At 45.6% G+C, this 26,893-nt stretch overlaps 1 protein-coding gene across 1 annotated transcript in view; it reads left to right on the top strand.

Moving 5' to 3' along the window:
* Nucleotides 1-25,439, top strand: part of LOC141041178 (uncharacterized) — a 66,361-nt gene extending 40,922 nt beyond the window's left edge. Inside the window, exons 4-5 of the mRNA XM_073507296.1 lie at nt 24,769-25,035; nt 25,230-25,439. Coding sequence (XP_073363397.1) covers nt 24,769-25,035; nt 25,230-25,439 — 477 coding nt within the window. The remainder of the gene's footprint in view (nt 1-24,768; nt 25,036-25,229) is intronic.
* Nucleotides 25,440-26,893: the final 1,454 nt, after the last annotated feature.

Here is a 26,893-nt window from a genome sequence, read left to right as displayed (position 1 = left end):
ACGCACGGATGAGGCTGATAATCCAGGCAGCAGCACTGATTAGTGTGATTCAGGCATGGGTCATGTTCATGAACCAGAGAGTTGTTCGTCGTGCTGGGAGGCCTTTGATCCGCTATGGTCCATTGTTTCTCCGGGAACAGGGGAGGATCCAAAATCTGAACTACATCTACAACTGCAATGATGTCGAGGCTCTCTGGATGCTTCGAATGAAAAGAGCACCATTTGCCAGGCTTGTCGAGACCTTCAGGAGCTGGGGGCTGCTACAAGATAGCATCAACACCAATGTCGAAGAGTAAGTGGCCATGTTCCTCCATGTTGTTGGCCATAACCAGAGGTTCAGGGTCATTCACAACACGTTCAGGAGATCAATGGAGACCATCTCTAGGTACTTCAAGCAAGTGCTTTTTGCTATTGGGGAGCTTAGAGGAGAGATGATCAGGAGACCATCTGGTCAGACTCCACCCAAGATTCGCGGAAGCCCAAGATGGTATCCATACTTCAAGGTGGGCATTGACAATATACACTTTTCATGGCTTGATATGCTTGTATTGTTCAAGTTGAGCACTAACTGTAACACCCCGGATGTAACTTTCCATATTTGTAACTCCAACTCTTGCCATTTTCGGCTATGTGTTATGATATTCCTTCCGTGGTTGGGTTTTGTCTCTCGTTTTGCATTTTGTTCATGTCATGCATCTCATATCATGTCATCATGTGCATTGCATTTGCATACGTGTTCATCTTATGCATCCGAGCATTTTCCCCGCTGTCCGTTTTGCGATCCGACACTCCCACGTACACCGGCGCACCCCTCTTGTTTCTTTTCGTGAGCGGGTGTTAAAACGTTCTCGGAATGGACCGAGGTTTGCCAAGTGGCCTTGGTATACCACCGGTAGACCACCTGTCGAGTTTCGTTCCATTTGAAGGTCGTTTGATACTCCAACGGTTAACCGGGTAACCGCAAAGTCTTTTTGTGTGTTGCAGCAAAAACCCCCTCCAAACAGCCCAATAATCCATCTAAGTCCCCTCCATGCTCTTGATCGTTCGATCACGATCGTGTGGGCAAAAACCTCACTCCATTTGGAGTCTCCTAGCTCCCTCTACCTATATAAACACCCCTCCCCCGAGAATTCTGGGTCCAAAACCTAGCCTTCGTCCTCCGCGCGCTGCCGGACACGTCCGGTCCGGAAGGACGCTTCGCCGCCGCCGCCCCGAGTCAACGGGCGCCTGCCACGTGGCAGCCGCCCGCGGCCCGCTCGGCCTGCGCGGGGCCCCCGCGGCCCGTCTCCTCGCTCGCCGCCGCCCGGCTTCCTCCACCGCGCCCTCCCGCCGCTCCGTCCTCCTCCCGGTCGTCGCCCGTCCGCCGCCCACGCGCCCCGGCTTCCCCACGTCGTCGCCTCCGCGCCTCCGCCCCTCCCTCGAGCTCCTCCGGCCCCTCTCCGGCGACCCCGACCCCGAGCTCCGGCCGCCGCCATCCCCCCTCTCCTCTCCAGCTCCGGCCGCCGCGCGCCCCGACTCCGGCCGTCCTCGATCCACGAGCCGCGCCCGATCTGGATCTGGAACCGAGAGGTTGACTTTTTCCCTCCCCCGAAATTCTCTCAAGTCCTAAAATATTGCATTCTGTTGCATTTTTGACGCATCATAACTCCGTGACCATAGCTCTGTTTCGTTCGTGTAATATATCGAAATGTTCATCACGAGATGCTCTTCATTTTGTTCCATTGTTCATGCTAGTTTGAGTCCATCTTAATGCCAAAATCTCTGGTGCACGAGTGCTATATGGTGTTAACTGCTATTACCTATCAGAACTTGGTGATTTGTTATTTTTGTTGCAATTGATGTGTGCATCTTATGGGCATGAGCTCTACAGGTGTTTTGATCTATGCCATGCCATATTTAGAGGGGTGTATGCCATGTATTTTTGTGATTTATGTGGTGACTAGCACAAGCATGCAAACTAGGCTTCGTGATGTTTCTGTTTTCAGGGACTTAGGATTTTTGCAAAGTCTGTCACTGCTGTTATTTTGTTGCCATGTATCCATGTGGCTACAGAGCGATCCATGCTTCTTTTGGGCATGTTCAGTAAGGATGTTTTGTAGATATAGTTGTGCTCTATCCATCCATGCCCCTGTTTGCAATTATGGAGTGCCATAGCATGTCTTAATCTTGCTCTACTTTTGCTATAAAATGTTCCTGGCAGATTGTTAACATGATATTCAATTTTGCCAAGGTTGTTGTAGTTGATCCATTCATGCTATGTATTTGCTATTGCCATGGATAGCTTCAAAAACATGCCATCTTGCTGTAGGTATGCTTGTTTTGTCATGCATTGCCTTGTGTTGAGTGAATCAAGCTCACAAAGATGCCTTCATATTACTGTTACTGCCATGATCTGTTTTCTGCTAAGTCTGAAACCTGTTACCGAAACTTGCTATGTTTACATGGGTGCCATCATATCTTCTGATCCTTTTTGGCTCATGGTCAGTAAGGGACTTTTGTTCTATGCATTTAGTAGATTCATGCAATGCCTTGTTTTACTATATTAAATTCCTGTAGCATGTGTGTTTCTTGCTCTGAACATTGCTACCTGATGCTGTTTGTGCCATGTCCAGCAATTTCACTAAGTCTGTGAACCTGATATCTTTTGCACTTTTGCCATGCTTGTTTGAACCTGTTATGGTGTGGTCTAGACATAGCTCAGTGTTCATCTTTTGTCAAGCATCTCCTCTAGATTACTTCCATGTGCTTTGTTGCTATGTTGGAGTGCTGTAACATAGTTTCTTGATGCATTCTAAGTGCTATCATGCTGTTAATCAAAGAATCGTGTCATCCTTGTTTTGCTTGCCATTTGCAAACCGTGCATCCGTTTCCGGTGATCTTTATATCGATTTCGACGGAAATCACCTCATCTTTCCAGTGGCTTACTTGGTTTGCCAAGTTACTGCCTTGTTCATCCTTTTCTTCCGGAGCACGCATACGCATCGCATATCATATCTCGCATATCATTCATGTATTGCATCATGTTGCTTGTGCTTTTCCCGTGACTGATTGTGGTTACATTGTTTGTTTTCTTGCTGTGGGTAGAGCCGGGAGACGAGTTCGTGAACGAGGAACCTGTTGAGTACGCTTACGAGGATCAAGCTTTCGACAACTCTGAGAACCTTGCAGGCAAGATGACCATACCCTCGAAATCACTTCTATCTTTGCTTTGCTAGTTGTTCGCTCTATTGCCATGCTGCGCTACCTACCACTTGCTATATCATGCCTCCCAAATTGCCATGTCAAGCATCTAACCATCCTTTCCTAGCAAACCGTTGTTTGGCTAAGTTACCGCTTTTGCTCAGCCCTTCTTATAGCGTTGCTAGTTGCAGGTGAAATTGAAGTTGGTTCCATGTTGGAACATGGATATTTTGGAATATCACAATATCTTTTATTTAATTAATGCATCTATATATTTGGTAAAGGGTGGAAGGCTCGGCCTTATGCCTGGTGTTTTGTTCCACTCTTGCCGCCCTAGTTTCCGTCATACCGGTATTATGTTCCTTGAGTTTGCGTTCCTTACGCGGTTGGGTGATTTATGGGACCCCCTTGACAGTTCGCCTTGAATAAAACTCCTCCAGCAAGGCCCAACCTTGGTTTTACCATTTGCCACCTAAGCCTTTTCCCTTGGGTTTTCGCGAGCCCGAGGGTCATCTTTATTTAACCCCCCCGGGCCAGTGCTCCTTCGAGTGTTGGTCCGAACCGAGCAGCCTGCGGGGCCACCTCGGGGAAACTCGAGGCCTGGTTTTACTCGTAACTTGACTTATCTGGTGTGCCCTGAGAACGAGATATGTACAGCTCCTATCGTGATTTGTCGGCGCATCGGGCGGCTTTGCTGGTCTTGTTTTACCAGTGTCGAAATGTCTTGTAAACCGGGATTCCGAGACTGATCGGGTCTTCCCGGGAGAAGGTTTATCCTTCGTTGACCGTGAGAGCTTACAATGGGCTAAGTTGGGACACCCCTGCAGGGTATTATCTTTCGAAAGCCGTGCCCACGGTTATGAGGCAGATGGGAATTTGTTAATGTCCGGTTGTAGAGAACTTGCCACTTGACTTAATTAAAATACATCAACCGTGTGTGTAGCCGTGATGGTCTCTTCTCGGCGGAGTCCGTGAAGTGAACACGATTGGAGTTATGCATGAACGTAAGTAGTTTCAGGATCACTTCTTGATCATTTCTAGCTTCGCGACCGTTGCGTTGCTTCTCTTCTCGCTCTCTTTTGCATATGTTAGCCACCATATATGCTTAGTGCCTGCTGCAGCTCCGCCTCATTACACCATCCTTTCCTATAAGCTAAAATAGTCTTGATCTCGCGGGTGTGAGATTGCTGAGTCCTCGTGCCTCACAGATTCTACCAAAACAGTTGCAGGTGCCGACGATACCAGTGCAGATGACGCAACCTAGCTCAAGTGGGAGTTCGACGAGGAACGTGGTCATTATTATGTTTCTTTTCCTGATGATCAGTAGTGGATCCCAGTTGGGACGATCGGGGATCTAGCATTTGGGGTTATCTTATTTTCATTTGTATTTGACCGTAGTCGGTCTATGTGTGGATTTTGGATGATGTATGAATTAATTTATGTATTGTGTGAAGTGGCGATTGTAAGCCAACTCTCGTTATCCCATTCTTGTTCATTACATGGGATTGTGTGAAGATAACCCTTCTAGCGACAATACCATAATGCGGTTATGCCTCTAAGTCGTGCCTCGACACGTGGGAGATATAGCCGCATCGTGGGCGTTACAAGTTGGTAATCAGAGCCATCCCCGACTTAGGAGCCACCTGCTTGATCGAATCGCTGGCGTTGTTGAGTCTAGAACAAAAATGTTTTGAGTCTTAGGATTATATATATCGGAGAGTAGGATTCTTTTTACTCCTCAGTCCCTTCATCGCTCTTGTGAGGCCTCCTGACGTAGAAGTTTTGACTCTCCTCTCCTCAAATTTCACTAATATTTTTTTTAGGATCACGCGGGTATCTTAGAATCGTTTCGATGGTTTTGTGACGAGAACATTGTTCTTGGTGCCTCCTGACATTTAGGGGTTGTGGCAGTGTCCCGGGGAGTTGAGCTCCGAGGTGTTGTCGTCACAATTTTATCGTTGCAGTTCTGGAATACCTGAGTTTCGCGGACATCGAAAATCTCTTTTATGCAGTTGTTGGTGAGATCACCTCGACGCCACCCAGTACTGGGGCGGGAGTTCGGGAGTATTGCCATAACTCGTATAACGGATGCTTTTCGAAGGTTGAGGTACACGATTTCTGAAGGTTTCTTGGTTATGTGTTGACGGATGGATACAGCTGGATCTAGGGATTGCTAGTTTGGGTGATATATTTTGTGTCCCCTGTATCCCCAACACCAGATTGCATAACCAGAAAGTTTCGGGAGTTTATAGGTGGGATTCAAGTAGCTCTTAGCATTTCTTCCCGCAGATATTTGGTTTGTGATTGGGTAATCCTTACCACTTATTTGTTCCACTCGTACCTTTTTATTTTATTCATCAATCTCTTATCAAGTGGCTTCTCACCTTAATGGAAGTGTGATGATTTACTATGGAATTCATTCATTCATCCTCGTTCGAATGTTTATTGTGAAGACTATATGTTGCAATTTCTATCCGTTGATTCAACTTGTCTATTTGTCTATCAAGATGCTAACGGATGTCACCCTCTTCAGGATGGCTCCGCCAATGCGTCAGAATATGGAACGCAATGAGGGGAGTCAGGCAAACCCTCCGCCACCACCTCCGCCTCCGGAGGCATGGCAAGCTATCATGGCAGCCACCAACGCCAATGCTCAGATGATTTTGCAACTCTTGCAAGAACGCACCCAAGGGCAAGGCAATCAAGGAAATCAAGACCAAGGCAACAATCAGCCTCACTTTGCTACCCTCAACCAGTTCCACACAAATCAGCCCAAGTCTTTCAGCTGCTGTGCCGAGGCCACAGACGCTAATGATTGGCTCGTGGACATCAACAAGCATTTTGAATGTAGCAATGTCAGGCCTGAGGACTTTGTCAAGTTTGCTTCTTTTCAACTCAAGGATCAAGCTGCCGAGTGGTATCAACAATACAAAGATTCCAGAGGAGGTCGTGTGATTACCTGGGATGATTTCCGCCGAGACTTCAAAGCTCACCACATTCCAGAAAGTGTTGTTGAGAGCAAGCGTGAGGAGTTCCGCAATCTCAAGCAAGGCAGCATGTCCGTGTATCAATACAATACTCAGTTTCAGAAACTAGCTCGCTTCGCTAAGCAAGACGTTCATGATGAAAAGAGCATGATCTATCAATTCAGAGGTGGCCTCAGAGAAGATCTGCAATTACCTCTCGTGCTTTTTGAGCCGACCAAGTATGATGATTTCTACAACATGGCACTGAAGCAAGAGGCTGCTCAGCTCAAGTGTGAGGCTTCTAAGAAGAGAGTCAGGGACGCAGTCCAGTCTTCTTCTTCCTCACTAGTGGCTGCTAAGCAATAGAAGTTCTGGTTGCCTCCCCCTCCTCCGTTTCGTCAGCCTTTCCAGCAGAAGAACAAAGGTGGCCATGGATCTTCCCACCCACCCAACCCTGGCTATCAGAACAAGTCTCAGAATCAAGCTCCAAAGTCGAATGCTCCTTATCATCGTCCACTCTCAGAGGTGACTTGCAACAAGTGTCAGCAGAAAGGTCACTATGCTAACAAGTGTTTCAACCAAAGGCGCCTTCCGCCTCCTCCTCCTGTGAGATCTTCCAGCAATGCAGTGGTCAAGCATAATCCCAAGTCTGCAAACGTGAACATGATGATTGCAGCTCAAGCGGAGGAATCTACTGATGTGATAATGGGTAATCTCTCAGTTAATGATATTCCTGCAAAAGTCTTATTTGATACTGGTGCTTCGCTTTGTTTCATGTCAAGACCGTTTTTTGCCAAGCATGAATTCACTTGTTCACATTTGGGTAAACCCATGGATGTCGTTTCTCCGGGTAAACGTTTGAGTTCTAGTTTGGTGGTTCCGGATGTTTCCATCAAGATGGGAAACTATAAATTTCTGTCTTCTCCAATTGTTCTTGGTGACTCGGATATTGATCTAATTCTCGGGATGGACTGGCTTTCTAAGCACAAGGCTCAACTTGATTGTGCTGCCAGGGAAATTCAATTGACACACTCTTCTGAGGATGTGATTATCTATGCCGCTCGTGACGAGACCATTCGATTATTTTCTCTCAATGAGAAGGGCGAGTTGGATGCTATTTCTCAAATTCCAGTCGTTTGTGAGTACCAAGATGTCTTTCCAGAAGAGCTTCCGGGTATGCCTCCTCACCGACCAGTTGAGTTCGTTATCGATCTTGAGCTCGGCACTGAACGCGTTTGCAAGCGTCCATACAAGCTTGGACCCAAGGAGCTGAAGGAATTGATGAAACAGCTCGATGAACAAGAGCGTCTGGGTTTGATCAGACCGAGTTCATCTCCATGGGGTTGTGGTGTTCTTTTTGTCCAGAAGAAGGATGTCACAGACAGACTTTGTGTCGACTACCGTCCATTGAACAAGAAGACAATCAAGAACAAGTATCCACTTCCCAACATCAATGAGCTATTCGGGCAACTTAAAGGTGCTAAAGTATTCTCCAAGCTTGACCTTCGTATGAGTTATCATCAGATTCGCATTCGTGAAGAAGATATTCCCAAGACAGCTTTCAGAACAAGCTTTGGTTCTTATGAATATACTGTCATGTCTTTCGGCCTTGTCAATGCTCCTCCAACATTCTCTCGAATTATGAACTTCATCTTCAACCCCTATACCAATGAATTCGTCCTGGTGTATCTCGATGATATCTTGGTCTTCTCCAAGAATAAGAAGGATCATGCCAAACATTTGCGATTGGTGCTCGACAAGCTCAGAGAGTATCAATTCTATGCGAAGTTTTCCAAATGTGAGTTTTGGCTTGATGAAGATCTTTACCTTGGTCATATCATCTCTGCCAAGGGCATCGCTGTTAATCCCGAGAAGGTGTCTGCAATTGTGAATTGGGAACCTCCTCAGAATGTCAAGCAGCTCCGCAGTTTCCCTGGTCTTGCAAGCTATTGCCGAAGATTCGTTGAGAATTTCTCTAAGATTGCAAAGCCTCTTTCCAACCTCCTCCAGAAGCATGTGAAGTATGTCTGGACTCCTGAGTGTGACGTTGCTTTCAACACTCTCAAAGAGAAACTCGTCACATCTCCTGTCTTAACTCCTCCTGACGAATCCAAGCCATTCGAAGTTTTCTCTGATGCTTCTCTTCAAGGTCTCGGTGCTGTGTTAATGCAAGAGAAGAAAGTTGTGGCCTACACCTCTCGTCAGTTGAAGCCCAACGAAAATAACTACCCCACTCACGATCTTGAGTTGGCGGCAGTTGTCCATGCATTAATAACATGGAGACATCTCTTGTTGGGAAGGAAAGTGGACATTTTCACCGATCACAAGAGTCTCAAGTACATCTTCACTCAGCCCAACCTCAACCTCAGGCAAACTCGATGGGTCGAAATGATTCAAGAGTACAATCCGAGTATTGAATATACTCCAGGCAAAGCCAATGTCATTGCAGATGCTTTGAGCAGGAAGGCTTATTGCAACAGCTTAATTCTCAAGCCATTCCAACCGGATATTTGTGAAGCTTTCCGCAAGCTGAATCTCCAAGTTGTTCCTCAAGGCTTTCTTGCCAACCTCATAGTCTCTCCTACTTTGGAAGATCAAATACGTGAGGCACAACTCCTGGATACCATGGTGAAGAAGGTGAAACGTGGTATCGACAAGGGTCTTTCCAAATACAAGTGCTATCGCATTGATGACAGAGACACTTTATTCTTCGAGGACCGGATTGTGGTTCCTAAAGGTGATCTAAGGAAAGTCATTATGAACAAGGCGCACAATTATCTTCTTTCCATTCATCCTGGAAGTACGAAGATGTACCATGACCTCAAGCAGTCGTATTGGTGGACTCGAATGAAGCGAGAAATCGCTCAATTCGTGAATGAATGTGATGTCTGTCGAAGGGTGAAAGCAGAACACCAACGACCAGCTGGTCCCCTCCAACCTCTTGCTATTCCAGAATGGAAGTTTGATCATATCGAAATGGACTTCGTGACTGGATTTCCAAAGTCCAAGCGCGGAAATGATGCTATCTTCGTTGTCATTGACAAGCTTACAAAAGTGGCTCATTTCCTTCCAATCAAAGAATCTATCACAGCAGCTCAGTTGGCAGAGCTATACACCTCCAGGATTGTCTCCTTGCACGGCATTCCACAATTGATATCTTCAGATCGTGGAAGCATCTTCACTTCTAAGTTTTGGGACTCCTTCCAGAAGGCCATGGGCACCAACATTCGCTTCAGCACAGCTTTCCATCCTCAAACTAGTGGCCAAGTCGAGCGAGTCAATCAAATCCTTGAAGATATGCTCAGGGCTTGTGTCATTTCCTATGGCATGAAGTGGGAAGATTGTCTTCCATATGCCGAATTCTCCTACAACAACAGCTTCCAAGCTAGTTCGGGCAAGGCCCCATTCGAGATTCTATATGGCAGAAAGTGCCGTACTCCTCTCAATTGGCCAGAGACTGGTGAACGCCAACTTCTTGGCAATGACTTAATCACAGAGGCTGAAGAAATGTGTAAAGTCATACGTGAAAATCTCAAAGCCACGCAATCGCGCCAGAAGAGTTACTATGATAGTAAGCACCGTGATGTGGCTTTCGAGATCGGAGACCATGTCTACCTCTGCGTCTCTCCAATGAAAGGCACTCGTCGCTTCGGTATCAAAGGGAAGCTTGCCCCTAGATACGTGGGTCCTTTCAAGATCATTGGCAAAAGAGGCGACCTCGCCTATCAACTTGAGCTTCCCTCCAACTTCGCGAATGTGCACGATGTGTTCCACGTGTCACAGCTTCGCAAGTGATTCAAAACTCTTGAGCGCACCATCAACTTCGAAGAGATTGATCTCCAAGAAGATCTGTCTTATCATGAGCACCCCGTTGCTATTCTTGAAGATACTGATCGCAAGACTCGCAACAAGTCAATCAAATTTCTGAAAGTGAAGTGGTCGCACCATTCCGACCGAGAAGCCACCTGGGAATGCGAGGACCACCTCTGTTCCGAATATCCGGATTTCTTTCAGTCCTAGATCTCGAGACGAGATCCTCTCGTAGTGGTTGAGTGTTGTAACACCCCGAATGTAACTTTCCATATTTGTAACTCCAACTCTTGCCATTTTCGACTATGTGTTATGATATTCCTTCCGTTGGTTGGGTTTTGTCTCTCGTTTTGCATTTTGTTCATGTCATGCATCTCATATCATGTCATCATGTGCATTGCATTTGCATACGTGTTCGTCTTATGCATCCGAGCATTTTCCCCGCTATCCGTTTTGCGATCCGACACTCCCACGTGCACCGGCGCACCCCTCTTGTTTCTTTTCGTGAGCGGGTGTTAAAACGTTCCCGGAATGGACCGAGGTTTGCCAAGTGGCCTTGGTATACCACCGGTAGACCACCTGTCAAGTTTCGTTCCATTTGGAGGTCGTTTGATACTCCAACGGTTAACCGGGTAACCGCAAAGTCTTTTGTGTGTTGCAGCAAAAACCCCCTCCAAACAGCCCAATAATCCATCTAAGTCCCCTCCATGCTCTCGGTCGTTCGATCACGATCGTGTGGGCGAAAACCGCACTCCATTTGGAGTCTCCTAGCTCCCTCTACCTATATAAACACCCCTCCCCCGAGAATTCCGGGTCCAAACCCTAGCCTTCGTCCTCCGCGCGCCGCCGGACACGTCCGGTCCGGACGGACGCTTCGCCGCCGCCGCCCCGAGCCAATGGGCGCCTGCCACGTGGCAGCCGCCGCCGCCGCCGCCCGCGGCCCGCTCGGCCTGCGCGGGGCCCCCGCGGCCCGTCTCCTTGCTCGCCGCCGCCCGGCTTCCTCCACCGCGCCCTCCCGCTGCTCCGTCCATCTCCCGGTCGTCGCCCGTCCGCCGCCCGCGCGCCCCGGCTTCCCCACGCCGTCGCCTCCGCGCCTCCGCCCCTCCCTCGAGCTCCTCCGGCCCCTCTCCGGCGACCCCGACCCCGAGCTCCGGCCGCCGCCATCCCCCCTCTCCTCTCCAGCTCCGGCCGCCGCGCGCCCCGACTCCGGCCGTCCTCGATCCATGAGCCGCGCCCGATCTGGATCTGGAACCGAGAGGTTGACTTTTTCCCTCCCCCGAAATTCTCTCAAGTCCTAAAATATTACATTCTGTTGCATTCTTTGACGCATCATAACTCCGTGACCATAGCTCTGTTTCGTTCGTGTAATATATCGAAATGTTCATCACGAGATGCTCTTCATTTTGTTCCATTGTTCCATGCTCGTTTGAGTCCATCTTAATGCCAAAATCTCTGGTGCACGAGTGCTATATGATGTTAACTGCTATTACCTATCAAAACTTGGTGATTTGTTATTTTTGTTGCAATTGATGTGTGCATCTTATGGGCATGAGCTCTACAGGTGTTTTGATCTATGCCATGCCATATTTACAGGGGTGTATGCCATGTATTTTTGTGATTTATGTGGTGACTAGCACAAGCATGCAAACTAGGCTTCGTGATGTTTCTGTTTTCAAGGACTTAGGATTTTTGCTGTCCGTCACTGTTGTTATTTTGTTGCCATGTATCCATGTGGCTACGGAGCGATCCATGCTTCTTTTGTGCATGTTCAGTAAGGATGTTTTGTAGCTATAGTTGTGCTCTATCCATCCATGCCCCTATTTGCAATTATGGAGTGACATAGCATGTCTTAATCTTGCTCTACTTTTGCTATAAAATGTTCCTGGCAGATTGTTAACATGATATTCAATTTTGCCAAGGTTGTTGTAGTTGATCCATTCATGCTATGTATTTGCTCTTGCCATGGATAGCTTCATAAACATGCCATCTTGCTGTAGGTATGCTTGTTTTATCATGCGTTGCCTTGTGTTGAGTGAATCAAGCTCACAAAGATGCCTTCATATTACTGTTACTGCCATGATCTGTTTTTTGCTAAGTCTGGAACCTGTTACCGAAACTTGCTATGTTTACATGGGTGCCATCATATCTTCCGATCCTTTTTGGTTCATGGTCAGTAAGGGACTTTTGTTCTATGCATTTAGTAGACTCATGCCATGCCTTGTTTTACTATATTAAATTCCTGTAGCATGTGTTTTTCTTGCTCTGAACATTGCTACCTGATGCTGTTTGTGCCATGTCCAGCAATTTCACTAAGTCTGTGAACCTGATATCTTTTGCACTTTTTCCATGCTTGTTTGAACCTGTTATGGTGTGGTCTAGCCATAGCTCAGTGTTCATCTTTTGTCAAGCATCTCCTCTAGATTACTTCCATGTTCTTTGTTGCTATCTTGGAGTGCTGTAACATAGTTTCTTGATGCATTCTAAGTGCTACCATGCTGTTAATCAAAGAATCGTGTCATCCTTGTTTTGCTTGCCATTTGCAACCGTGCATCCGTTTCCGGTGATCTTTATATCGATTTCGATGAAAATCACCTCATCTTTCTAGTGGCTTACTTGGTTTGCCAAGTTACTGCCTTGTTCATCCTTTTTCTTCCGGAGCACGCATACGCATCGCATATCTCGCATATCATTCATGTATTGCATCATGTTGCTTGTGCTTTTCCCGTGATTGATTGTGGTTCCATTGCTTGTTTTCTTGCTGTGTGTAGAGCCGGGAGACGAGTTCGTGAACGAGGAACCTGTTGAGTACGCTTACGAGGATCAAGCTTTCGACAACTCTGAGAACCTTGCAGGCAAGATGACCATACCTCGAAATCACTTCTATCTTTGCTTTGCTAGTTGTTCGCTCTATTGCCATGCTGCGCTACCTACCACTTGCTATATCATGCCTCCCATATTGCCATGTCAAGCCTCTAACCATCCTTTCCTAGCAAACCGTTGTTTGGCTAAGTTATCGCTTTTGCTCAGCCCTTCTTATAGCGTTGCTAGTTGCAGGTGAAATTGAAGCTGGTTCCATGTTGGAACATGGATATTTTGGAATATCACAATATATTTTATTTAATTAATGCATCTATATATTTGGTAAAGGGTGGAAGGCTCGGCCTTATGCCTGGTGTTTTGTTCCACTCTTGCCGCCCTAGTTTCCGTCATACCGGTATTATGTTCCTTGAGTTTGTGTTCCTTACGCGGTTGGGTGATTTATGGGACCCCCTTGACAGTTCGCCTTGAATAAAACTCCTCCAGCAAGGCCCAACCTTGGTTTTACCATTTGCCACCTAAGCCTTTTCCCTTGGGTTTTCGCGAGCCCGAGGGTCATCTTTATTTAACCCCCCGGGCCAGTGCTCCTTCGAGTGTTGGTCCGAACCGAGCAGCCTGCGGGGCCACCTCGGGGAAACTCGAGGCCTGGTTTTACTCGTAACTTGACTTATCCGGTGTGCCCTGAGAACAAGATATGTACAGCTCCTATCGTGATTTGTCGGCGCATCGGGCGGCTTTGCTGGTCTTGTTTTACCAGTGTCGAAATGTCTTGTAAACCGGGATTCTGAGACTGATCGGGTCTTCCCGGGAGAAGGTTTATCCTTCGTTGACCATGAGAGCTTATAATGGGCTAAGTTGGGACACCCTTGCAGGGTATTATCTTTCGAAACCCATGCCCGCGGTTATGAGGCAGATGGGAATTTGTTAATGTCCGGTTGTAGAGAACTTGTCACTTGACTTAATTAAAATACATCAACCGTGTGTGTAGCCGTGATGGTCTCTTCTCGGCGGAGTCCGGGAAGTGAACACGGTTGGAGTTATGCATGAACGTAAGTAGTTTCAGGATCACTTCTTGATCATTTCTAGCTTCGCGACCGTTGCGTTGCTTCTCTTCTCGCTCTCTTTTGCGTATGTTAGCCACCATATATGCTTAGTGCCTGCTGCAGCTCCGCCTCATTACACCATCCTTTCCTATGAGCTTAAATAGTCTTGATCTCGCGGGTGTGAGATTGCCGAGTCCTCGTGCCTCACAGATTCTACCAAAACAGTTGCAGGTGCCGACGATACCAGTGCAGATGACGCAACCTAGCTCAAGTGGGAGTTCGACGAGGAACGTGGTCATTATTATGTTTCTTTTCCCGATGATCAGTAGTGGATCCCAGTTGGGACGATCGGGGATCTAGCATTTGGGGTTATCTTATTTTCATTTGTATTTGACTGTAGTCGGTCTATGTGTGGATTTTGGATGATGTATGAATTAATTTATGTATTGTGTGAAGTGGCGATTGTAAGCCAACTCTCGTTATCCCATTCTTGTTCATTACATGGGATTGTGTGAAGATAACCCTTCTAGCGACAATACCACAATGCGGTTATGCCTCTAAGTCGTGCCTCGACACGTGGGAGATATAGCCGCATCGTGGGCGTTACAAGTTGGTAATCAGAGCCATCCCTGACTTAGGAGCCACCTTCTTGATCGAATCGCTGTCGTTGTTGAGTCTAGAACAAAAATGTTTTGAGTCTTAGGATTATATATATCGGAGAGTAGGATTCTTTTTACTCCTCAGTCCCTTCGTCGCTCTGGTGAGGCCTCCTGACGTAGAAGTTTTGACTCTCCTCTCCTCAAATTTCACTAATATTTTTTTTAGGATCACGCGGGTATCTTAGAATCGTTTCGATGGTTTTGTGACGAGAACATTGTTCTTGGTGCCTCCTGACATTTAGGGGTTGTGGCAGTGTCCCGTGGAGTTGAGCTCCGAGGTGTTGTCGTCACAATTTTATCGTTGCAGTTCTGGAATACCTGAGTTTCGCGGACATCAAAAATCTCTTTTATGCAGTTGTTGGTGAGATCACCTCGACGCCACCCAGTACTGGGGCGGGAGTTCGGGAGTATTGCCATAACTCGTATAACGGATGCTTTTCGAAGGTTGAGGTACACGATTTCTGAAGGTTTCTTGGTTATGTGTTGACGGATGGATACAGCTGGATCTAGGGATTGCTAGTTTGGGTGATATATTTTGTGTCCCCTGTATCCCCAACACCAGATTGCATAACCAGAAAGTTTCAGGAGTTTATAGGTGGGATTCAAGTAGCTCTTAGCATTTCTTCCCGCAGATATTTGGTTTGTGATTGGGTAATCCTTACCACTTATTTGTTCCACTCGTACCTTTTTATTTTATTCATCAATCTCTTATCAAGTGGCTTCTCACCTTAATGGAAGTGTGATGATTTACTATGGAATTCATTCATTCATCCTCGTTCGAATGTTTATTGTGAAGACTATATGTTGCAATTTCTATCCGTTGATTCAACTTGTCTATTTGTCTATCAAGATGCTAACGGATGTCACCCTCTTCAGGATGGCTCCGCCAACACGTCAGAATCCGGAACGCAATGAGGGGTATTATCTTTCGAAAGCCGTGCCCGCGGTGATGAGGCAGATGGGAATTTGTTAATGTCCGGTTGTAGAGAACTTGTCACTTGACTTAATTAAAATACATCAACTGTGTGTGTAGCCGTGATGGTCTGTTCTCGGCGGAGTCCGGGAAGTGAACACGGTTGGAGTTATGCATGAACGTAAGTAGTTTCAGGATCACTTCTTGATCATTTCTAGCTTCGCGACCGTTGCGTTGCTTCTCTTCTTGCTCTCTTTTGCGTATGTTAGCCACCATATATGCTTAGTGCCTGCTGCAGCTCCGCCTCATTACACCATCCTTTCCTATAAGCTTAAATAGTCTTGATCTCGCGGGTGTGAGATTGCTGAGTGAAGGAAATATGCCCTAGAGGCAATAATAAAGTTATTATTTATTTCCTTATATCATGATAAATGTTTATTATTCATGCTAGAATTGTATTAACGGGAAACATAATACATGTGTGAATACATAGACAAACAGAGTGTCACTAGTATGCCTCTACTTGACTAGCTCGTTGATCAAAGATGGTTAAGTTTCCTAGCCATAGACATGAGTTGTCATTTGATTAATGGGATCACCTCATTAGGAGAATGACGTGATTGACTTGACCCATTCCATTAGCTTAGCACTCAATCGTTTAGTATGTTGCTATTGCTTTCTTCATGACTTATACATGTTGCTACGACTATGAGATTATGCAACTCCCGTTTACCGGAGGAACACTTTGTGTGCTACCAAACGTCACAACGTAACTGGGTGATTATAAAGGTGCTCTACAGGTGTCTCCAAAGGTACTTGTTGGGTTGGCGTATTTCGAGATTAGGATTTGTCACTCTGATTGTCGGAGAGGTATCTCTAGGCCCACTCAGTAATGCACATCACTATAAACCTTGCAAGCATTGTGACTAATGAGTTAGTTGCGGGATGATGTATTACGGAACGAGTAAAGAGACTTGCCGGTAACGAGATTGAACTAGGTATCGAGATACCGACGATTGAATCTCGGGCAAGTAACATACAGATGACAAAGGGAACAACATATGTTGTTATGCAGTCTGACCGATAAAGATCTTCGTAGAATATGTAGGAACCAATATGAGCATCCCGGTTCCGCTATTGGTTATTGACCGGAGAGGTGTCTCGGTCATGTCTACATACTTCTCGAACCCGTAGGGTCCGCACGCTTAACGTTACGATGACAGTTATATTATGAGTTTATATGTTTTGATGTACCGAAGGTTGTTCGGAGTCCCGGATGTGATCACGGACATGACGAGGAGTCTCGAAATGGTCGAGACATAAAGATTGATATATTGGAAGCCTATGTTTGGACATCGGAAGTGTTCCGGGTGAAATCGGGATTTTTCCGGAGTACCGGGAGGTTACCGGACCCCCCCGGTAACTTAATGGGCCTTAGTGGGCCTAGGTGGAAGAGAGGAGAGGAGGCCAGGGCAGGGCCGCGCCCCCTTCCCCCCAGTCCGAATAGGACAAGGAGAGGGGGGCGGCGCCCCCCTTCCTTCCTCCCCTCCACCTCTTCCCCTCTTCCACTCCTAGTCCAACATGGAAAGGGGGGAGTCCTACTCCCGGTAGGAGTAGGACTCCTCCTGGCGCGCCTCTACCTCCTAGGCCGGCGGCCTCCCCCTTGCTCCTTTATATACAGGGGCAGGGGGCACCTCTAGACACACTATTGATCAACGATCTTTTAGCCGTGTGCGGTGCCCCCCTCCACCATATTACACCTCGATAATATCTTAGCGGAGCTTAGGCAAAGCCCTGCGTCGGTAGAACATCATCATCGTCACCACGCCGTTGTGCTGACGAAACTCTCCCTCAACACTCGGCTGGATCGGAGTTCGAGGGACGTCATCGAGCTGAACGTGTGCTGAACTCGGAGGTGCCGTGCGTTCGGTACTTGATCCGTTGGATCGTGAAGACGTATGACTACATCAACCGCGTTGTGTTAAGGCTTCCGCTTTCGGTCTACGAGGGTATGTGGACAACACTCTCCCCTCTCGTTGCTATACATCACCATGATCTTGCGTGTTCGTAGGAATTTTTTTGAAATTACTACGTTCCCCAACAGTGGCATCCGAGCCTGGTTTTATGCGTTGATGTTATATGCACGAGTAGAACACAAGTGAGTTGTGGGCGATATAAGTCATACTGCTTACCAGCATGTCATACTTTGGTTCGGCGGTATTGTGGGATGAAGCGGCCCGGACCGACATTACGCGTACGCTTACGCGAGACTGGTTTCACCGTTGCGAGCACTCGTTGCTTAAAGGTGACTGGCGGGTGTCTGTCTCTCTCACTTTAGTTTTACCGAGTGTGGCTACGCCCGGTCCTTGCGAAGGTTAAAACATCACCAACTTGACAAACTATCGTTGTGGTTTTGATGCGTAGGTAAGAACGGTTCTTGCTATGCCCGTAGCAGCCACGTAAAACTTGCAACAACAAAGTAGAGGACGTCTAACTTGTTTTTGCAGGGCATGTTGTGATGTGATATGGTCAAGACATGATGCTATATTTTATTGTATGAGATGATCATGTTTTGTAACCGAGTTATCGGCAACTGGCAGGAGCCATATGGTTGTTGCTTTATTGTATGCAATGCAATCGCCATGTAATTGTTTTACTTTATCACTAAGCGGTAGCGATAGTCGTAAAAGGAATAGTTGGCGAGACGACAACGATACTACGATGGAGATCAAGGTGTCGCACCGGTGACGATGGTGATCATGACGGTGCTTCGGAGATGGAGATCACAAGCACAAGATGATGATGGCCATATCATATCACTTATATTGATTGCATGTGATGTTTATCTTTATGCATCTTATCTTGCTTTGATTGACAGTAGCATTATAAGATGATCTCTCACTAAAATTTCAAGATAAAAGTGTTCTCCCTGAGTATGCACCGTTGCGAAAGTTCTTCGTCCTGAGACACCACGTGATGATCGGGTGTGATAGGCTCTACGTTCAAATACAACGGGTGCAAAACAGTTGCACACGCGGAATACTCAGGTTAAACTTGACGAGCCTAGCATATGCAGATATGGCCTCGGAACACGGAGACCGAAAGGTCGAGCGTGAATCATATTGTAGATATGATCAACATACTGATGTTCACCATTGAAACTACTCCATCTCACATGATGATCGGACATGGTTTAGTTGATATGGATCACGTGATCACTTAGATGATTAGAAAGATGTCTATCTAAGTGGGAGTTCTTAAGTAATATGATTAATTGAACTTAAATTTATCATGAACTTAGTCCTGATAGTATTTTTCAAATTATGTTGTAGATCAATAGCTCGCGTTGTTGCTTCCCTGTGTTTATTTTTGATATGTTCCTAGAGAAAAATTATGTTGAAAGATGTTAGTAGCAAAGATGCGGATTGGATCCGTGATCTGAGGATTATCCTCATTGCTGCACAAAAAAATTATGTCCTTGATGCACCGCTAGGTGATAGACCTATTGCAGGCGCAGATGCAGACGTTATGAACGTTTGGCTAGCTCAATATGATGACTACTTGATAGTTTAGTGCACCATGCTTAACGGCTTAGAATCGGGACTTCAAAGACGTTTTGAACGTCATGGACCATATGAGATGTTCCAGGAGTTGAAGTTAATATTTCAAGAAAATACCCGAGTTGAGAGATATGAAGTCTCCAACAAGTTCTATAGCTAAAAGATGGAGGAGAATAGCTCAAGCAGTGAGCATGTGCTCAGATTGTCTGGGTACTACAATCGCTTGAATCAAGTGGGAGATAATCTTCCAGATAAAATAGTGATTGATAGAATTCTCTAGTCACCATCACCAAGTTAGTAGAACTTCGTGATGAACTATAGTATGCAAGGGATGACGAAAGTAATTCCCGAGCTCTTCGTGATGCTGAAATCGACGAAGGTAGAAATCAAGAAAAACATCAAGTGTTGATGGTTGAAGAGACCACTAGTTTCAAGAAAAGGGCAAAGGGAAGAAGGGGAACTTCAAGAAGAACGGCAAGCAAGTTGCTGCTCAAGTGAAGAAGCCTAAGTCTGGTCCTAAGCTTGAGACTAAGTGCTTCTACTGCAAAGGGACTGGTCACTGTAAGCGGAACTACCCCAACTATTTGGTGGATAAGAAGGATGGCAAAGTGAACAAAGGTATATTGGATATACATGTTATTGATGTGTACTTTACTAGTGTTTATAGCAACCCCTCGGTATTTGATACTGGTTCATTGCTAAGAGTAGTAACTCGAAACGGGAGTTGCAGAATAAACAGAGACTAGTAAAAGGCAAGGTGACGATGTGTGTTGCAAGTAGTTCCAAGATTGATATGATCATCATCGCACACTCCCTATACTTTCGGGATTAGTGTTGAAACTAAATAAGTGTTATTTGGTGTTTGTGTTGAGCATGAATATGATTTGATCATGTTTGTTGCAATACGATTATTCATTTAAATTAGAGAATAATTGTTGTTCTGTTTACATAAATAAAACCTTCTATGGTCATACACCCAATAAAATGGTTTGTTGGATCTCGATCGTAGTGATACACATATTCATAATAATGAAGCCAAAAGATGCAAAGTTAATAATGATAGTGCAACTTATTTGTGGCACTGCCGTTTAGGTCATATTGGTGTAAAGCGCATGAAGAAACTCCATACTGATGGGATTTTGGAATCACTTGATTATGAATCACTTGATGCTTGCAAACCGTGCCTCATGGGCAAGATGACTAAAACACCGTTCTCCGGAACTATGGAGAGAGCAACAGATTTGTTGGAAATCATACATACAGATGTATGTGGTCCGATGAATATTGAGGCTCGTAGCAGGTATCATTATTTTCTGACCTTCACAGATGATTTGAGCAGATATGGGTATATCTACTTAATGAAACAGAAGTCTGAAACATTTGAAAAGTTCATATAATTTCAGAGTGAAGCGGAAAATCATCGTAACAAGAAAATAAAGTTTCTACGATCTGATCATGGAGAAGAGTATTTGAGTTACGAGTTTTGCCTTCAGTTAAAACAATGTGAAATAGTTTCACTACTCACGCCACCTGGAACACCACGGTAATGGTGTGTCCGAACATCGTAACCGTACTTTATTAGATATGGTGCGATATATGATGTCTCTTACCGATCTACCACTATCGTTTTGGGGTTATGCATTAGAGACAGCTGCATTCACGTTAAATAGGGTACCATCTAAATCCGTTGAGACGACATCTTATGAACTGTGGTTTGGCAAGAAACCAAAGTTGTCGTTTCTTAAAGTTTGGGGTTGCGATGCTTATGTGAAAAGGTTTCATCCTGATAAGCTCAAACCCAAATCGGAGAAATGTGTCTTCATAGGATACCCAAAGGAGACAGTTGGGTACACCTTCTATCACAGATCCGAAGGCAAGACATTCGTTGCTAAGAATGGATCCTTTCTAGAGAAGGAGTTTCTCTCGAAAGAAGTGAGTGGGAGGAAAGTAGAACTTGATGAGGTAACTGTACCTGCTCCCTTATTGGAAAGTAGTTCATCACAGAAATCTGTTCCTGTGACTCCTACACCAATTAGTGAGGAAGTTAATGATGATGATCATGTAACTTCAGATCAAGTTACTACCAAACCTCGTAGGTAAACCAGAGTGAGATCCACACCAAAGTGGTACAGTAATCCTGTCCTGGAGGTCATGTTATTTGACCATGACGAACCTACGAACTATGAGGAAGCGATGATGAGCCCAGATTCCGCGAAATGGCTTGAGGCCATGAAATCTGAGATAAGATCCATATATGAGAACAAAGTATGGACTTTGATTGACTTGCCCAATGATCGGCAAGCCATTGAGATTAAATGGATCTTCAAGAGGAAGACAGACAGTGATAGTAGTGTTACTGTCTACAAAGCTAGAATTGTCGCAAAAAGGTTTTCGACAAGTTCAAGGTGTTGACTACGATGAGAGTTTCTCACTCGTATCTATGCTTAAGTCTGTCTGAATCATGTTAGCAATTGCCGCATTTTATGAAATATGGCAAATGGATAAACAAAACTACATTCCTTAATGGATTTATTAAAGAAGAGTTGTATATGATGCAACCAGGACGTTTTGTCAATCCTAAAAGTGCTAACAAAATATGCAAGCTCCAGCGATCCATCTATGGACTGGTGCAAGCATCTCGGAGTTGGAATATACGCTTTGATAAGTTGATCAAAGGATATAGTTTTATACAGACTTGCGGTGAAGCCTGTATTTACAAGAAAGTGAGTGGGTGCACTACAACATTTCTGATAAGTATATGTGAATGACATATTGTTGATCGGAAATAATGTAGAATTATTCTGCAAAGCATAAAGGAGTGTTTGAAAGGAGTTTTTCAAAGAAAGACCTCGGTGAAGCTGCTTACATATTGAGCATCAAGATCTATAGAGATAGATCAAGACGCTTGATAAGTTTTTTCAATGAGTACATACCTTAACAAGATTTTGAAGTAGTTCAAAATAGAACAGTCAATGAAAGAGTTCTTGCCTGTGTTACAAGGTGTGAAATTGAGTAAGACTCAAAGCCCGACCACGGCAGAAGATAGAAAGAGAATGAAAGTCATTCCCTATGCCTTGGCCATAGGTTCTATAAAGTATGCCATGCTGTGTACCAGATCTATTGTATACCCTACACTAATTTTGGCAAGGGAGTACAATAGTTCTAGGAGTAGATCACTGGACAGCGGTCAAAATTATCCTTAGTGGAATAAGGATATGTTTCTCGATTATGGAAGTGACAAAAGGTTCGTCGTAAAGGGTTACGTCGATGCAAGTTTTGACACTAATCTAGATGACTCTAAGTCTCGGTCTAGATACATATTGAAAGTGGGAGCAATTAGCTAGAGTAGCTCCATGCAGAGCATTGTAGACATAGAAATTTGCAAAATACTTACGGATCTGAATGTGACAGACCCGTTGACTAAAATTATCTCACAATCAAAACATGATCACACCTTAGTACTCTTTGGGTGTGAATCACATAGCGATGTGAACTAGATTATTGACTCTAGTAAACCCTTTGGGTGTTGGTCACATGACAATGTGAACTATGGGTGTTAATCACATGGTGATGTGAATTATTGATGTTAAATCACATGGCGATGTGAACTAGATTATTGACTCTAGTGCAAGTGGGAGACTGAAGGAAATATGCCCTAGAGGCAAAAATAAAGTTATTATTTATTTCCTTATATCATGATAAATGTTTATTATTCATGCTAGAATTGTATTAACCGGAAACATAACACATGTGTGAATACATAGACAAACAGAGTGTCACTAGTATGCCTCTACTTGACTAGCTCGTTGATCAAATATGGTTAAGTTTCCTAGCCATAGACATGAGTTGTCATTTGATTAACGGGATCACCTCATTAGGAGAATGACGTGATTGACTTGACCCATTCCGTTAGCTTAGCACTCGATCGTTTAGTATGTTGCTATTGCTTTCTTCATGACTTATACATGTTCCTATGACTATGAGATTATGCAACTCCCGTTTACCGGAGGAACACTTTGTGTGCTACCAAACGTCACAACGTAACTGGGTGATTATAAAGGTGCTCTACAGGTGTCTCCAAAGGTACTTGTTGGGTTGGCGTATTTCGAGATTAGGATTTGTCACTCCGATTGTCGGAGAGGTATCTCTGGGCCCACTCAGTAATGCACATCACTATAAGCCTTGCAAGCATTGTGACTAATGAGTTAGTTGCGGGATGATGTATTACAAAACGAGTAAAGAGACTTGCTGGTAACGAGATTGAACTAGGTATCGAGATACCGACGATCGAATCTCGGGCAAGTAACATACCGATGACAAAGGGAACAACGTATGTTGTTATGCGGTCTGACCGATAAAGATCTTCGTAGAATATGTAGGAACCAATATGAGCATCCAGGTTCCGCTATTGGTTATTGACCGGAGAGGTGTCTCGGTCATGTCTACATAGTTCTCGAACCCGTAGGGTCCGCACGCTTAACGTTACGATGACAGTTATATTATGAGTTTATATGTTTTGATGTACCGAAGGTTGTTCAGAGTCTCGGATGTGATCACAGACATGACGAGGACTCTCGAAATGGTCGAGACATAAAGATTGATATATTGGAAGCCTACGGACAACGGAAGTGTTCCGGGTGAAATCGGGATTTTTCCGGAGTACCGGGAGGTTACCGGAACCCCCCGATAACTTAATGGGCCTTAGTGGGCCTAGGTGGAAGAGAGGAGAGGAGGCCAGGGCAGGGCCGCGCCCCCCTTCCCCCCTAGTCCGAATAGGACAACGAGAGGGGGCGGCGCCCCCCTTCCTTCCTCCCCTCCACCTCTTCCCCTCTTCCACTCCTAGTCCAACATGGAAAGGGGGGAGTCCTACTCCCGGTAGGAGTAGGACTCCTCCTGGCGTGCCTCTACCTCCTAGGCCGGTGGCCTCCCCCTTGCTCCTTTATATACGGGGGCAGGGGGGCACCTCTAGACACACAATCGATCAACGATCTTTTAGCCGTGTGCGGTGCCCCCCTCCACCATATTACACCTCGATAATATCGTAGCGGAGCTTAGGCGAAGCCCTGCGTCGGTAGAACATCATCATCGTCACCATGCCGTTGTGCTGACAAAACTCTCCCTCAACACTCGGCTGGATCGGAGTTCGAGGGACGTCATCGAGCTGAACGTGTGCTGAACTCGGAGGTGCCGTGCGTTCGGTACTTGATCGGTCGGGTCGTGAAGACGTACGACTACATCAACTGCGCTGTGTTAACGCTTCCGCTTTCGGTCTACGAGGGTACATGGACAACACTCTCCCCTCTCGTTGCTATACATCACCATGATCTTGCGTGTTCGTAGGAATTTTTTTGAAATTACTACGTTCCCCAACACTGAGTCCTCGTGACTCACAGATTCTACCAAAACAGTTGTAGGTGCCGACGATACCAGTGCAGATGACGCAACCGAGCTCAAGTGGGAGTTCGACGAGGAACGTGGTCGTTATTATGTTTCTTTTCCTGATGATCAGTAGTGGAGCCCAGTTGGGACGATCGGGGATCTAGCATTTTGGGTTATCTTATTTTCATTTGTATTTGACCGTAGTCGGTCTATGTGTGGATTTTGGATGATGTATGAATTAATTTATGTATTGTGTGAAGTGGCGATTGTAAGCCAACTCTCGTTATCCCATTCTTGTTCATTACATGGGATTGTGTGAAGATAACCCTTCTTGCGACAATACCACAATGCGGTTATGCCTCTAAGTCGTGCCTCGACACGTGGGAGATATAGCCGCATCGTGGGCGTTACAATAACACAGGCTTGTGATGCCATTTTCAGGATTGCATTGGGGCAATAGATGGTACTCATGTCACTGCCAGAGTTCCTAGGTCACAGTCTGCAACATATAGGGGGAGGAAGCACTACACAAGTCAGAATGTGCTTGCTGCTGTTGACTTTGATCTGAAGTTCACATATGTGTTGGCTGGCTGGGAGGGGTCAACACATGATGCTAACATTCTCAGTGACAACATGAGTCGACCTGATGGGATCAACATCCCCGATGACAAGTCTACCTTGAAGATGCTGGCTAAGCATGTCGGCCAGGTATTCTTCCACCCTTCAGGAAAACAAGGTACCATCTCAACGAGTTCTCTGGTAGGAACTATCCTAGGATTGTACATGAGCTGTTTAATCTCGGACACTCCAGCCTTAGAGTAACTGTTGAGAGGGCATATGGAGCTCTGAAGAATAGGTTTACGATCCTGGATCATAAGTCATTCCACCCATACTCCACTCAGGTTAAGCTTGTTATTGCTTGTTGCATTCTGCATAACTGGATCCTCCAGTGGGGCTTTGATGAACACGTGCCTGAGGAGGAAGAGGTCGAGCCTGACGATGTTGTTAGCTTCGGCCATGGTGTGGAGGCATTTGACAATGACGCTTGGAAGAACAAAAGGTCGGAGTGGGCAGAGGCAATGTGGCTTAACAGAGGTCAGTGCAGGATTTGAAGAAGATGGAAGAAGAAGAAGAAGAAGAAGCAGCAGAAGCAGAAGCAGAAGAAGAGGGAGAGGAAGAGGAAGATCTGGTGGCAGCAACACCGATGAACTATCCCCTATTTAGCCCATGGCTCTTAATAATTTGAACTGTCATTTGATAGTAGTTAGGATGAACTGTCACTTGTTTAACTAGCTGGCGCTACATGTTCAGATTGTGTGTGGTAAGCTCACCACTAGTTAGAAGTGGTGAAAACACCTTATGCAGGTAGCAACCAAACACCATGTCATATGTGCACCTAATGCAATGCGGGCAACCAAACGCCGGGTCAAAAACGGTTGTCTCATGCAACTAGGGGCATGCAGGCAACCAAACTATGTGCATCCGGTTTTTTTGGCCTGCATCCCCTCAAACCGGCTCACTAGAGCCAGGCTCGCCGGGCCAGGCTGGATTGGCAATGTAACCAAACACTCCCCTGGTGATCACGGCTGCGCCTTCCCGTTCAATTTTGCCTATCTCGTCTCTCACCGAAAATTTGCACGGGCACTCACCTGCCAAGCCATGTCGCCTGCTTGATTTGCCTTGCGATTTACGAAGTAGTTGAATCTCGCACGAGAGCACATTAAAAAAAACTCAAAAACGCTTTAAGTTTCGATGATAAAACTTACCGTTTTGCATAAAAAATGTCCGGTTTCAACAAGTTTCAGAGATATAATTTAAAGCATTTTTTACTGTCGGTCGACGACACAAAATAATTGTTTTTTATCAGTCGTTCGTACTAAGTTTCAACCATTGAAATTTACTTTTTAATCGCCAAAATGGATCTTATTTGAAAGCACTGGTCGCGAGAAACACAAATAGAAAAACATAATTTAATTTGAGTTTTTCGTTTAAAAGATATAGAAGTTTGAAAATTGAAAACCAAAATAAAAAGCTGGCACCAAAGACATGCGTGCTCCCGGACTTGCGTGCCGTGAATCCTCTTCCATCTCTCACGGTCTTATCGCGTTCTGTTCTCCATTATGCACGCCGAGGCTACTTTCCTGTTGTTATCGTTGTCGCGTCCAGTGACATGGATGATACTGTCGGATCACGGGTTCCGGCAAAACCCTTAAGGTTCGAACTCTGGGGTGCGCGCGAAGTTCTTTCCCTCCTACCAATCCACGCCCTAGCTTGCTAAGATCTCGTGGACGAACTCAACGAACTCACAACACAGAAGACACAAGATTTATACTGCTTCGGTCCATCGTTGTGGTGTAATACCCTACTCCAGTGTGGTGGTGGTGGATTGCCTCTTGGGCTGACGATGAATAGTACAAGGGGGAAGAACAGCCTCCTGAGGTTGAGGTGTTCTCGTGCTTGGCGAACTTGTGTGTGTGAGGATGATCGGAATCCGTCCCCCTCTTTGGTGGTGGCTAGTCCTATTTATATAGGCCCTGGTCCTCTCCCCAAAAATTGAGCGGGAAGG

The sequence above is a fragment of the Aegilops tauschii genome, chromosome 2 (assembly GCF_002575655.3).
Source record: "Aegilops tauschii subsp. strangulata cultivar AL8/78 chromosome 2, Aet v6.0, whole genome shotgun sequence".
Taxonomy (NCBI): Eukaryota; Viridiplantae; Streptophyta; class Magnoliopsida; order Poales; family Poaceae; genus Aegilops; species Aegilops tauschii.
The sequence above is the reverse complement of the archived record's forward strand: the minus strand, read 5'-3'. Positions and strand labels throughout refer to the sequence as shown.